The sequence below is a fragment of the Epinephelus lanceolatus genome, chromosome 24 (assembly GCF_041903045.1).
Source record: "Epinephelus lanceolatus isolate andai-2023 chromosome 24, ASM4190304v1, whole genome shotgun sequence".
Taxonomy (NCBI): domain Eukaryota; kingdom Metazoa; phylum Chordata; class Actinopteri; order Perciformes; family Serranidae; genus Epinephelus; species Epinephelus lanceolatus.
In genome coordinates this window covers 18,442,674-18,457,878 of record NC_135757.1, presented here as the reverse complement: position 1 = coordinate 18,457,878, position 15,205 = coordinate 18,442,674, and the positions used below count along the sequence as shown (strand labels likewise).

General features: G+C 41.1%; 1 protein-coding gene and 1 long non-coding RNA gene across 2 annotated transcripts; both read left to right on the top strand.

Annotated features, from left to right (window-relative positions):
* The first annotated feature begins 3,892 nt into the window (after window positions 1–3,892).
* On the top strand, window positions 3,893–11,262 carry LOC117249834 (L-rhamnose-binding lectin CSL1-like). The gene is made up of 9 exons (XM_033615615.2): window positions 3,893–4,007; window positions 4,135–4,167; window positions 6,535–6,588; window positions 6,719–6,857; window positions 7,139–7,254; window positions 7,391–7,441; window positions 10,618–10,738; window positions 10,904–11,018; window positions 11,121–11,262. Exons 1-8 carry the CDS (start codon window positions 3,977–3,979, stop codon window positions 11,013–11,015), a joined length of 657 nt encoding a protein of 218 aa, XP_033471506.1. The 5' UTR covers window positions 3,893–3,976; the 3' UTR covers window positions 11,016–11,018; window positions 11,121–11,262.
* A 2,308-nt stretch (window positions 11,263–13,570) lies between these two features.
* Window positions 13,571–14,611, top strand: LOC144461926 (uncharacterized). The gene is made up of 4 exons (XR_013490506.1): window positions 13,571–13,796; window positions 13,881–13,953; window positions 14,039–14,119; window positions 14,209–14,611. It is a non-coding gene; the product is annotated as an uncharacterized LOC144461926 (long non-coding RNA).
* The last annotated feature ends 594 nt before the right edge of the window (window positions 14,612–15,205 follow it).

Sequence of the window (15,205 nt, the reverse complement as noted above, 5' to 3'; positions counted from 1 at the left end):
TGACTGTGTTTGTCTTTTCTGAAAAAGTCGTATCCACACTAGTGCGATTATTTTATGAACATGCGAAAGTCAGCTCTGCTTAAGACCAAAGAACAGAACCTGTCTTTCTTTATACATGTTTATTTTACTCTTAACAGGTGTTTGCTGCTGGCAGTAGCAGAGAGTAGTAGATGGGCTGGGGTGAATGGTTTGTCCATGTCCTGGATGTAGGGTGAGCCTGAGTCATTAACAACATGGTAGACAAGTACCAGTGTCTTGAATCGCATTTGAGCAGCCACTGGTAGCAGGTGCACAGTGCTGAGGAGCAGCGTAGGGTGGAAAAACTTGAGCAAGTTGAAGCCAGGCGGCCAGGAGTGGGTCGCAGCAGCCTAGGCCTGAGATAATAGGAGCAGGGACCAGAACCCGCTCCACCTCCTGGCCTTGCTTTATAAGATTCTGGCCTCCTCCTTGGCCTGACAAAGCTGCCTGGGATTAGCTGTAAACCAGGGTTTGTCATTGTTGCATGTACAAAAAGTTTTGGCCGGCACATACATTCCCACATAACAGCTGATATAAGACGTCACAGTGTCAGTGAGTCCATCCAGGTCTAGCTGCAGCCACTAATCTCTCCAATCAGAGCAGTGAAAGCGGGCCTGTAACTCCAGCTTTGCCTCCTTGGTCCAAGGCAGCTGGGGGACAGAGCAACATGCGTCCTTTAATGTGGTGTAGCAATGGTCCAGTGTGTTTTAACCCCAGTGGGACACTTCATGTGCTGTCTTTATTTTGGAAATTCGTGGCTGAGGTTTGCTCTGTTAAAACCACCAAGAACATTGAGCAGGATGTTTTTCTTCTATGTGAGTTATCTGGTCAGCAGAATAAAGAAGAAAAACTACTACAGTGAATAAAATGGTTTACAGTCAATGAAAACGGTCTTTAAGTGGAGACTGTACATTCTCCTTTAGAATCCCCCTCGTTTTTGCCTAATAGCTCTGTTATGCAGTCCGCTCAGAGGAGCTGGAGGCTCAGCAGATGGGGTGAAGTGTCTGGAATGGGCTCACCAAGCAGGTTTTAGTGAAGCTCAGGGCAGCAGGTCAAGGAAAGTCCATGTGTGCTGTGTTGAGAAGCAGCACATCAGCAGATTTGAGGATTCCCTGCCCTGCCTTATATTGGATCTCTTTGCCTGATCTGACTGCCTACCTGTTTTTTGTTCTTGACCCTGAAAGATGTAATGTTGGATTCAGGATGGGCTGACAAAGCCAGGTTTTGGTGAAGCATTGGGCAACAGATCTGGAAAAGTTCAGAAGTGCTCACTTGAGAAGCAGCACATCAGCAGATTTGAGGATTCCCTGGCATGGTATATCTGTCAGATAAATGGTGGACGTTTGTCGACCAGAAAGGTCAATTGTCGGCAAGATTGGCATGGGCAGGAAATCAAGGAGTGTGGGATCATTTTGAGAAGGTGAAGGATGAACCCAGGGTGATATATAAACGCTATCATTCGTCGACTACAAACATGACATATCATCTGAAACGTGTATGTAGCTAGCCTTTCGCCACTTAGCACAATCTTTACTGCTTTACCGACAGATGACATATTTTGCAAGCCTCATGTTCTATACTTGAGTAAATGTACTTTCCATCAGTGGTTATTAGCTTTAAACCAAAATTACTTTTCAGGCTCCTAAAGATGCAACAAAAGAAACATAATCACTCACTGGGAATTTTTAATATAGAGATGGCTTGCCCCCTCCACTCCCTTAGTGCTCTTACAAAACAAAAACAACTGATGATGGACACACTAGACCTGTGGTAAGAGGGGACTGTGCAATACCTATGAGGAGGACAGTCAGCTTTCTGAGTGAGAGCAGTTCACACATGGATCAGTCCGCCAACACTTATCAAAGACTGTGACACATATTGTTCATTTGAAAACAACATAAATCATGTGTAAAAAACAACCAAGTGTGTGACTTTACTCTGTAACTAACTCGAAATCTGAAGTGTGCTTTGTTTTTATTTCTTATGTATTGTTGCCCCTGAGCTTTTATGAAATATGCTCTGTTAAATGTACAGTATTGCTGTTCCTGTTTTTATGTATTTCATGTGTTTGGCTAAACTGACCCATTACAGAATTGTGAAAGGGAACACTTAATTGTCACAGTACAACACATTGTCAGTTAAATTTCAGGGATATCAATATGTCCATTTAGGAAGTACAAGTGATTGTGAATCAGTTTCACCTGCTTTGGTTAAAAAAAAGTGACAACAGGTGGAATGGAGAGGCAAAAAGGGAATGGTTTTACATGTGGTGGCCACAGACAGAGTTTTGTGTTCTGCTCGTGTCCTTGTCACTACTGGTAGCATGAGGCAGTACCTGCAGCCCAATCAGGTTGCACAGGTAGTCCAGCTCCTCCAGGATGGCACATCCATACGAGTGGTCGCAAGAAGGTTTGTTGTATCTCCCAGCACACGCTCAAGAGCATGGAGGAGGTACCAGGAGACTGGCCGTTACACGAGGAGAGCTGGACAGGGCCGCAGAAGGGCATCAACCCAGCAGCAGGACCAATATCTGCTCCTTTGTGTGAGGAGGAACAGGAGGAGCACTGCGAGAGCCCTACAAAATGACCTCCAGCAGGCTACTGGTGTGCATGTTTCTGACCACACTGTCAGAAACAGACTCCATGAGGGTGGCATAAGGGCCTGGTGTCCTCTAGTGGGACCTGTGCTCACAGCCCAGCACCGTGCAGCTCCACTGGCATTCGGCAGTAAACACCAGAATTGGCAAGTCTGCCACTGGCGCGCTGTTCTCTTCACAGATGAGAGCAGGGTCACACTGAGCACATGCGACAGGCGTCAAAGAGTGTGGAGAGGCTGTGATGAACATTATGCTTCCTGTAACATCATCCAGCATGACCGGTTTGGCGGTGGATGGTCTGAGGAGGCGTATCCTTTGAGGGTCACAGACCTCCATGTCATAGCCAGTGGTACCCTGGCTGCTGTTAGAAATCCTCAGAGTGATTGTCAGACCTTATGCTGGTGCAGCAGGCCATGGGTTCTTCCTGGCGCAGCGGGCCCTGGGTTCCTCCTGGCGCAGCAGGCCCTGGGTTCCTCCTGGCGCAGCGGGCCCTGGGTTTCTCCTGGCGCAGTGGGCCCTGGGTTCCTCCTGGCACAGCGGGCCCTGGGTTCCTCCTGGTGCAGGACAATGTCTGACCTCATGTGGCTAGAGTGTGTAGGCAGTTCCTGGATGACGAAGGCAATAATGCTATTGAATGGCTCTTTCATTTCCCTGACATTAATCCAATTGAGCTCCTATGGGACGTTATGTATCGGTGCATCTGATGGCGCCAAGTCCTGGCATAAACTGTCCAGGGGCTCACTGATTATCTGATCCAGGCCTGACTGAATTATTTATTGTTATTATTTAGTGATTGATTTAAGTGTTCCCCTATTTTTTCAGCAGTGTAAATAAATAATAATAGTTTTTTGAGAATAACTTTTACCAAACTGCCGACTTGAATATTTAATACATTGTTAGACAAACTGAAAACTCATCTTGCAAGTGTCGACAGTAAAGTTCCTCAAGCAACAGACAATATTTGGATTTCAAATGTTTAGATTACACTAAGAGACACGATGACAAGTCATGTCACTTTGCTACCTGTGTACATATTTATGCGCTTAATTTTTTTATTTTTTTTGATTTTGGTCCCATTTTTCATAGATTCAAGTTAAAGATTGGGAATTTTTATGCCCACAAAATAATCATTTCTCTCAAATTTTGGTTGCAAATTTATTAAAATCTGTGTAAGTGAGCCCTTATCCATCCACCTGTCTAGTCATAAAATTCTGTCCTGTCTCTGTGCCCCCAGGGCTGTTGACTGTTGATTTTCAGCAGCCTCCTACTTCAGAATATTTGTGTTGATTTGAAACAAAAGAAGAAGAAATCATATAAAAGCTGAGGTCTGCTCTGTAATCATCACTTGCTACAACTGACAAGATGCTGTCCACAAGACTGACAATCATCGCCTGTGAGTACACGACCTGTTGTTGTCTTTAATGCTCTTGACTTTGGGTGTAACTTTAGTAATGCAACCAAATTATGCTTCATGTCCTTTATAGAATCAACAATATTGATATATGTTTTCTATCTTTTAGTCCTGGCTGCAGCTTGGTTTTGGACATCTGAAGGTAAATTTTTCTTTGATCCTCTAAATTCTTTTCCTCTAATTTCCTTCCTATATTAACTTTTGTTTGTGCCTTCCAAACTTTATTTTACCTTTTTTTATGTGTTCAATTTGTTGTGCAATGTCAAGATCTCTATGTCATCTCCTGCAAACTGAATTCTGTAAATGTTTTTAATCTGTAAACTTTATTCCGTAAACTACCAGAAATAATTTACAGTTTTGAAAAAAATAAAACAATTGGGTAATTGACAGGAAAAAAAGCAGAGATTTACGGAAGCCCTGAGAGGAAAGGTAGAAAAAATATTTGTGAGCAATGTGTGCCAAAAGCTAAGTTTATGCCATACATACCAGAGGTACGAGATCAAGTTTGAGGTTAATTAGGCTGTACTGAAAGCGAGACAGCCATGCAGAATGAAACACAAATTGAACCATATAAATGGCATTGAGTTCAGTTCAGCCAAGTCCTTCTAAGTTAACTTATGACAAATGTCCACTAGAGTCGGGTTGGTTTCAGCTGAAACTGCATTTGCCATTATGGCTGGTTTCTGGCAAATTGGAAAAATAGCCTCCTTCGGCAACCTGTGCTGATGGTATCAAGGTGCTAAATCCAACTTGTATTGCATTGGTAATAAGCAATCTGACAAAGTGAGTTACATAATATTATGTTCATAAATGGACCAACTGAGCCACTAGTGTCTGGCAGGCCATCTGCAATTTAAAGAAGATCAAACTTCAGCAGAGGTGGGAGGGGGGACAAGTGGCGCATGTTGTGTTTGTTTACTAGGAAGACCATGTGTTTTTTGGTTGATGAGACGAGACATGGCAAAGTCATTCTCTCAAGAAAACTGCAACAATATGGCAACATTTTGGATTTCTGAACTTTTGCCAGATGCCCTGTTTTTATTTGTTCCTGTGGCTCACTTTAGAAGTGCCCCAATTGACGAAGTACAGCTGATTTGGGATATCACAATATGAAATTTTTGTTTAAAAAGTAACGTTACAGATTTAGGAAGATGGCAAGTAGGCTACTCAATCGTCTTTTAAGTAGCTACGTCTCCGTTATGATCAAGAGCTCATAGCTGAATCATGTTAGTTTACATAACTATAACCACAATGACCATTTCAATAGCAAAGGTTGAAGAATTTTGGAGTTTCTGAATTGCAGAGGTTGGCGCATTCACTCTTGAAGTATATAATAGACAGCATATTCCAAAAGTATTAACAATATAGCAAAAAGCAAAAGTACAGGCAGTGACAGTCAGACTCTGTTCTAGGGAAGTATAAGCATTGCCTTTGCGCCAAGACCTGTTGGCAGAACAATGGCAGAGAGAAAAAAAAAATGAAAGGAACAGGTTGTGATGGACAAGGTCCTCAAAACCTCAGAAAAGAAACATGACAGGTTTAATATCCCAGTCTGTCAGTGCTGTAGCTGTTTTCAAACACACATCTTTGTGTGTAAGTGCACACAGCGTCTCTCTTAATGGGACATACAGCAGCAGCAGACAGCAGTTCTGCTTTCTGCTACGTTCATATTTTAGATTGTGATCTGAATAATAATGTATTATTCCACCCACCCACAACCCATCAGCTATTAATCAGAATGTTTTTGCTACTGTATGAGAGCTACAATGATGACCGTGGAAACCTGACCTGTTGGCTGGTATTTGAAATGCATGTGGTTGGCTAATCAGAGCATTATGATTGTGCTGTATCAATAAGGTTACAAAAAAAAAGATTCAGTCTGTCTCTCCTGCCCACTCGCTGGCTGAGTAGACTGCATATTAGGGGTGGGAATACCCAGAGGCCACATGATACGATATTATCACGATACTTAGGTCACAGTACAATACTATTGTAATATAAAATGTGTTGAAACGTGCTGAGTATTGCAATAACATATGCTGCGATATACTGAGATTCATTACCTTTTTTCAGCTGCAAATTGTTAGGGCTGCCCCCTAATGGTCAACCAAACTTTAGTCGACCAATGAGGTCATTAGTCGGCAAGATTTCATTGGTCGCTTAGCCGCAGAAAATAAAACAACAAACAAATGTGAAACTCTATTAGGAGCTGGGCCTATACGACTGGACCATGTGGGAATTTAATTTGAAAGGACAGACACAGGAAGAGGCCACGCTCAGCAGTCAGACAGGAGTCATGTTACAAACCAGTCACAGCTGACAGATATCCTTTCCCTTCCTCCATGAATAATAATATAAATATGGAAAAGTTGATCATATAAACTTTTCTCTCCTGTCAATCATCTCACAAGCCCTAAAATTTTCTTTGCAAGACCCATCCATGTTGGGGACCTCTGCTCTACAAGCGTGACTAAGTGTGTCAACTTACTAACACAATGTTTTGCTGCAGGAAAAATCTACTATGATGTGGCATGTCCCGGTGTCAACAGTGAGCTGCGTTGCCGTATGTATTAATTTCTACTTAAACATAATATAAAATCCATTCACTCTCAAGCTTCAGCTCCTCTCTTCCCTCTCCTACCATCATGTATTGTTAATACTTTGCATTATGATCATGTTTTGTGTATGTTCAGCTCAAGGACGATTGATTGAAGTGCTATCCATGCAATATGGTAAGAAGAGTTCTGTTGACTGCGCTGCCAGAAGCCAGCCTGCCACGAGTGTGAGGGCGCAGTGCATACACTGGAGGATGATTGGATGGGTCAAGAGCATGTAAGAGTTTTTCAATTCTGTTTGGAACAAAGTTGGTGAGCATATTTTTTTCAATAGGAATATGAAAAGGTTTCATTTGAGGTGAAAACTTTCTAAATGATCCTTAATCCAACATTTCACAAAAAAGGAAATGTTAGAGGAAATCCTAACCCCAACCCTTACCCTTGTTAAAAAAACAATCAAATGTTAAAATTGTCTTTGTGCAGACATTCTCTCATGCATAAAAAATCTTGCCTGTGCAATATCTGAATATTTGAACCTTTTCCAATATATTCCTCCAGCTGTGACAACTTGCAACGCTGCCGACTGCCCAAGCCCAATGTTCAGATGTTTATATGCAATAAAGATAAAGATAACTTCATTCAGTACAAGTACAAGTGTAACATCAAAAGTCCTGGTGAGTATTTTAAGCACCCCAGAGGACTAGCTGACGTACAGCAGCATAATTGCATAGATATCACTGAAGATGTTCAGATGATTTTAGGATTGAAAGCTAAGATCTGATATGACCTCATCCTCTGATGTTTTGACAGATGTGAAAACGGCTGTTTTCTGTGAAGGACAAAAAGCGCTCATTGAGTGTCGTAAGAATGCTTCTTTAATCCTCTCTGCATGGAAATGTTTAGATATTAAGAAAAAAACATGACACCTCTCTCCATGATGTTTTTTATAAAATGTTCATACCCATATTCCTTTAACCCTGAATTTAAAAGTGCAGGCCTGTTATTTTTATTTCACTTTTTAGCATTACAGTAATGTAGTATAAGATATTGTTTTTGTTTAGAGTGAGCGGCCCTATTCATACAGCATGATAATAGATTCATTATGAAAAAAAGATTATAGGTAATTGTAAAAAGCAGGTCGACCAAACATTCGTCAACCAAAGGTCCAGTGTGTCGGATTTGGTGGCATCTGTTGGCAAAAATGGAATATAACAGTAATAATGTTTTAATTAGTTTATCATGAAACTAACTGAAGCTAATGGGGATTTATACACTGAATCAACGCCATACCTACGGCGTAGGTTATGCGTTGATGAAGAGCCTATGCCATAGTCTCACGTGCACCTTCACAGAAATGTAACTACACGTCACGGTGACGCAGACCTCCTGTCTGTTTGTGTAAGGTGAAACCATTTCCCTCGGTGGAAACGAAGCTTTTATTGACTTTTATTTCACAGATAAGAAACAATAAATTGTGAAGACAGTAAAGCCTCCACTAAAATAACTTGTTAAATCTTTATCTATTTATCCTGGCTTCATTCAAGCACAAGAAATCTACACTTGTTGCTAGGCTAATTTATACAATGTGTAACCCTTTTTTCCACCGGCTCGTGTATTAAGAAACCCACCTTATGCTTTAAGATGAAATCTTCTTAACCCTTATGCAATATTTTGTGGCAAAAGAGACATCTCACATAGTAAACAACTGTCTAGGGTAATGTATGATTCTCACTCACTGTACAATGTTAATTTAGCTGGCGGGAATACTCTGACCTGTAACTTATATTTACTCAGCAGTTTGAATGAAAACACCACTCAATGACACAACACAAGATATCAGGTTTTGAAAATGTATCGCACCTGAAAAAACATTCAGACCTTTGGTTTTGGAAAAGAGATGTTTTGTCTAGTCCTAATTGTTCAACCTGAGTGCACTCTTACTTTGTTTTGTTGGCGCGCTTAGTTGGAGCTCATGATGGTTACTGTAATGTCTGTGGGTACCTCTGTGAAGCTAGCGGGGCCAAGCTGCAGTTGCTGATCCACTCCCCCGTTGCGGCGGCCCCCTCGTCGGCGACACTCATCCACGACGACCCGGCAATGCTCGTCCGTGACGACCCAGCGACGCTCATCCACGACGACCCGGCAATCCTCGTCTGTGACGACCCGGCGATGATCCTCCGCGATGACCGTGCAGTTAGCTTTCCACTAGCTCCGACTGGCTAACTCAGCTGAACTTACTTCGTCTCCAGTAAAACAAAAAAAACACTCATCTGCGCTGGGGAGGCTGACTCGCACACTCACGGCATAATTTGCAGACAGCAGTTCAGTCCGTCATGGATAAACCACGGCACAGATATAACACAGTCCCAGAGTCTCCGCTCCACGCCATTAACACAATGCGCCTTCTTCTTCCTCTCTCGGGTCTGTCCGGAAGTGTAAACACTCAAAGGTCATGAACTCACACACATAATATAATGTAATAAGAATTACTTTTTAACTTTTTTTAAAGGCATTCACACCACATGAAATTGTGTTTTTAAAACCACTCATTTTAAACATAAATCATTTATACATTTTAACATCTTAGTTTTATCAAATAGTTATTTATGCAAATTTTAACTTCACCATGAACTGACTTTTTCTTAACTCATTCCCATAAAAAAAGAACATAAATACGACTGATATTTATCAGAGTATTACAAATGTAAAATGCCATAAGCAGGGGCGCCACCAGGAATTTTGGGCCCCATGAAAAAAAAAAATCACATTGAGCCCCCCTGCGCAGCTGTTGTCACCACATCTCTAGGACCTAACTGACCCATTAAAAGCTTTACATAACTCTAACTTCGAAGGCTTGCAACTGTCTTGCTTCTTGTAGGTCAATACTGCCAGTAAAATATTTACTACTAGTGAGTTGTACATGCAACAGTCTGCATACAGTATGCCATTCACTATTTGATGCAAGATTAAAAGCCGCCATAAAAAATGTGCTAAAGGCCATCTTTTACAGTCTAAATGTAATTTTTATTGTAAAATCCCAAAATGGAAAATTCTCTTAACATTAATGAAAGACTTTTTTAAAAAAAAAACAACTTAAATATACATTAACTTTTTAATCAGAATAAATTAAGATCATCATCTCCTCTCTCTCCTCTCTCTCCTTCCTTTTTTGAAAACCAGATTTTCTTTTAGTAACGTTACTAGGTAGCATTATGATGAATGTAGCATTCTAGCGCAACCGCTGACTGCTACTACGCACCGTCACCATCAGTCATAGATATATATACGTAGATGCCGTATTCAACGGTGCTCCTCATTGGAGCGATACGTCAATGTGGCCGCCATCTTGCCCAGGTGGAGCCGCGCTGCCTAATGCATGTATGTCTGTATATATATATCTATGACCGTCAGTGCGCTAAGGCAGGACCAAACCATTTCATGCAGATACAAGGGGGTGGTCAGTCAATATGGATGTTTACTTTTTGGTCAATGGGGATATTTAACTTTTACTGCCACACACAAGTAAAAACAAAGACATCATTAATTTTATTACCATATTTGAAAAAAAAATTCTTAATGATGATGGTTTAATAATTTTATATTAATTTTTACCTACTTTTGGGGCCCCTGTCAGTCAGGGGCCCTTGGAATCGTCCTAACTTTTCTCCCCTACAGGGCCACTGGCCATAGGCTTGTGCTAATAATATTAGCATGTTATATTTGTTTGCAAATCGTGTTTAGTATAAGACAGTTGTTTTGTCAGTGAACCCTTGTGAGTTGTAGTGGAGCCGAAATTTGTAACATTACCTTTGTTAAATGTTGCTGTTGTCCCTAGCTTCATATGAGTAGAGCACAGAAAAAAAGTCTGCTAGCCGCTAGTCTAATTTATACAATATAAAATGCCATATGTTTGTGCTAAAAAATATTAGCTTGTTATATTTGTGGGGGAAATGTGTCCAACAGAAGATAAATGCTTTGTCTGTGAATGCTGCGAGTTATAGTGACACATTTTGTCTTCATTTCTGTGTCACCCTCAGCAAGAGGACGCCTCAACATTTTGCATTCCACTTTTGGACGTTTCGACGAGTACATCTGCACGGACAGGGCTTCAACAATGACCTTCTGTTCAAGTCCCCAAGCTGGAGTCATTAAAAAAGAGTGTGTACTGGGGCAAAAGACAAAAGATTTTGGGACAAATTCACAAAAGGATTTGCTGTTTGTATTTCAGAATGGCTGATTTAGTATTTTAAAGGTGGAATGAATTTTTGATTTTTTTCATTTTGACATCAATAACTCTTACTTTTCGTTTTGGTTTACCCTCAGCTGTGATGGCTATAGAATTTGCAAATTTCTCTCCAACTCTGGATACCTGGGAAAACCTGCTTTCTGTGATGATCTTCCCAAGTACACCACTGTGGATTATGTTTGTCAGTGATTGGTGAGTTTAAGAATAAATATATGTCCTGTGCACAGTTTTGCAAACAGTTGAAGCATTTAATGTGTCATGTGACACCTGAGGATGTTTTCTTGCAACTTTTAGGAGATTTTCTTCTAACAGCAGCATCCCAGAGAGGAGCAGTGACTTCATAAGTGGTTTCATCTAACTGATCCATTGGCTTCTTCCAAACACATATCAACAAATATGTGGTGGATTAATTTATTAAAAGAGTGCAATAATTGTGTTTTTGTCTTTTTTTGAGAAAATCACATCTGCACCAGTGCAATTAGTTTTTTTTTTGTATGTGTGAAAGTCAGTTCTGCCTGATGGCCAGAGGTGGGAGTAAGTCACACATGTGCAAGTCTCAAGTCATAACTTTCAAGTCTCAAGCAAGTCTCAAGTCACTGTGGTGAAAATTAAGCAAGTCAAGTCGAGTACTTGCAATAAGTCAAGCAAGTCAAGCCATTGGTCAGGTCAAGCGAGTCACAAGTGAAGTCATACTCACAAACTCATAAAGATAATATAACATAGACTGCACCCAGTGATGAAATGTAACTAAGCTCATTTACTCAGGTACTGTCAGTAAGAATCTAAGAAGTCATTGTGGACACTATCTCATGGTGCACACATACACACACACACTCACACATAGTGAACTTAAGTTGGGACAGTCGCTTCACTGTGGCAGTATCAAAACCTTGTACAAATAAGGGGAGAGCCTCAGAGTATAAAGCTAGCAGCACATGTATCGGCTCTCACAGTGGTGACTGTGTGTGTGTAACGGCCTGGAGCTGGCGTGTCGCTGGTTGCAGAGCACGTTCAGTACTCAATGAGTTATTGAAAACTTAACTTAAATATATCACGCAGGTAGAACTGAATAAAAGCACATGGTAAAGCTCAACTGTCATCCTATATCAAAAACAAAACGTAACTTCTCAATGTCTAGAAAAATACAGATATTAGATTAAAAAAGTCAAGTCCATTCAAGTCGTCTGTCCAAGTCAAAGTCTAGTCTCAAGTCATAAATACTAAGTCAAAATCAAGTCTCTGTTACAGTTTTTATCCATGTCTGTGACAACATGGATGCTTCACACATATCTTCCCCCCAGCAGCAACACCCGACATTAGTGTCACCAATTCAGTATCTGACCAAATGTTTCCCCTTCTGTTCCTGAGAGATGACGTTGAGTAATGGCCAGAGAAGTGTTTTGTGCAGAACATTGTGATGTCACAGTGAAGTTGGTCTTTGACTTCATTCACTTCATCATTTTATCCTATCAGACATTTGTGTGATGTTTTGTCATAATTAGCCGAAGAATTCTTGAGTTATGGCCAAAAACATATATTTGAGGTCACATTGAGCTTGACCTTTGACCATCAAAATCTAATACAGTTCATTGTTGAGTCAAAGTGAGTTTTTGCGCCAAATTTGAAGACATTCCCTCAAGAAATTCTTAAGATATCGCATTCACGAGAGCAGGACAGACAGAAGCACAGAAGCATAAAAATAAATAGGAGGCCTGTGCTGACGCAACATGTAGTTACATTTCTTGGGAGGTGCACATCAGGCTAAGGCACAGGCTACAGTGTAGGGTATGCATCTACGCAGAGCCTATGCTGTACTTACGATTGCAAGTTTGTCTGTAAGTCAGAAGAAGATGAGCCTGACACTGATAACACAGTCTAAGAGAGGACAGCGTGAACACTCAGCCGACTGCGTGGCTCGAGATAAGACTGCCGAGGTCATGGGGTGAGCACTGCATACATGAGGACATGTTAGGCTGGATCAAGTTCATATAAGAGCTTTTCTGTTCTGCTGTGTATGTGGGAACAAGCTAAGTGAGAAACAAGAAGTGAACATATTTTACAAGTGGAAAAGGATGACTGGGTTTATTTTAAGGTGTAAACTTTTTTTAAAAATGATCCATTATTTAACGTTTCATCCAAAATAGCAAATTTTACATAAAAAAGTCCAAATCCCTAGTTACAAAGAGATTTTCCATTGCAAAATCAAAAAGAATAATTAATAAATGAATAAAATGTTTAAATTGTCGATATGTAGATATTCTCCTGACTGGGGAACATTTTGACCTTTTCTGATATTCCTTCAGCTGTGACGAAATGGATCACTGTCGACTGTCCAAGCCCCATGCGCACATGTTTTTGTGCAATCACACTGATAATCTTCCTTCAGATCGACTACAACTGTCACAAAAAAAGTCCTGGTGAGTATTCTAAGCACCACTGAGAACGTGCTGATGTACAGCACGTTTTTTTAAATGCACAGGGGTGACAACAATTACTGTTGGTCTGTCCAACATAATGCAATCATTACAATCTGGTGCATCTATTAACCTGTAAATACTTCCTGTTTAATGGCCACTTTTTGGTTAGACTGTGGTAAAAATGTGATGATTCAACTTTTTTGCATTATGTTGAAAAAATCTATAAAAAAGGAAGACATGCAATCAATTAGAATGGTAAGGTTTCAGCCAAAACAAGAAGCCTAAAACAGTCCTGATGTAGCCGGAGGTTGTCTCCCTCCTTGCCACTATTCGGCACTGTGTTTGCTTTCCAACCACCGTGATTGCGGGGAGGGGCCATGCGCACCGTTATATTCAGGCGTGAGGCCGCGCCCCGTCCTCTCTTCCGCTCCTCGCTTGCTCCCGTGGTGGCTGTGGCGTGGCGTGTCAGCGTTGTTTGGCGTGCAGCGTTTGTTTGGTGCAGCCGTCCCGTGTTTGTGACCGCCGTCGAGGCACACAAATCTTCTCTACCCCGGTAAGCATCTGCGGTCTTCTCCTTTTGCTCTGTATGTGCGTAATGCGCAGTTTGGTCACACGCTCTCCACTCCTTGCAACGCAGCTGACTGCTTGGTCCGGGGGAGGCGGGAGTGGCTCGCTGGAGCCTCGCTGTGTTCAGCTACTGGTCCGCTCTGGTATGTTGTCCGCACGTTGTCTGCCTGTTCATTTTCAACTGTTGCTTGGCTCCCTGCTGATCACTCTCTTGTGCGTAATTCTCAGGCCGTGTGTGTTTAAAGCTGCGTCCTGTGAGGCTCGCATTCGCTGGTTGTTTATGTTCGCTGTGCATGCCTGGCACCCCTGGTATGTATTAATATGGTTTTTTAAGTTAGTTTCAATTCATTTAATTAATTTACTAAATATTAGGTTTTGTTTCTGTTTCTTTTTTTTAGTGGCCTGTAACTCTGGCCATCACTGACCATCATTCCTGGAGCTGCGTTGCTGTTTTGGTTTTCATGTTCTAATTCTGTTTTGGTTATTCTGTTTTGGCTTTTCTGGTTTTGGTTCTTTTCTTTCTTTTCTTTTCTCTTCATTTTGGTGTTTGGTTTCCTGTTTAAAATTTGTTTGGTTTTTTTGTATTGGTTTGCTGTGGGGCGGACTACGCTTTGGCCCGACGCGGCTGGTTGCCGCTTGGACCTACTGACTGAGGTCCCATTGATTTAAGGGCTGTGCTGGGGCCTACATGATTGCCCCTACCACCAACCATGATCTCTTTATTTTAAACCTGGTGTTGATTTGTTTCATTCGTGTTTCTTTGGTGGTTCTTTTCAATTAACTCAGTAATTTTCTCTTTATCTTTTTGGGTTATTAATTGTGATAAATTGATTTAATTAGGGTTCTAACCCCGAAGGGGTAGAACCCTTCTAAGATTGTACCGGTTTATTATTATTATTATTATTATTATTATTATTATTATTATGATTATTATTATTTTGTGTTGTCTGCCGCTTGAGCTCAAATTCCCGTGAGCTGGAATGAGCCAGAAACCTGAAACTTGGCCCAATGATTGGAAATGATGTGCATAAACTTTTATTAAAATATGAGCCCAGTCGGCCACATGGTGGCGCTGTAATTAAGGCTTAAAAATGACTTTTTTGGGAGGCCACGCCCCTCACACCATAAGTCTGATTGACTTGAAATTTGACACACAGGTCCAGCTCAATGTGCTCTACAAAAAAGCATCTGGTACCATTAAGCTCCGCCTACTAGATTTTTTGCTAATTTGCATAATTTGAAAAACAGTAAAATGACATAAACTTTTACAATTTTGACTCCATCAGCACCAAATTTGGTACACGGCTTTGGGGGATGACAAGACACATTTCTATTAGAAATGAGCCAGATTGGTCAAAAAACATGGCCGCCACGGACCAATGAATCTTTGCTGTG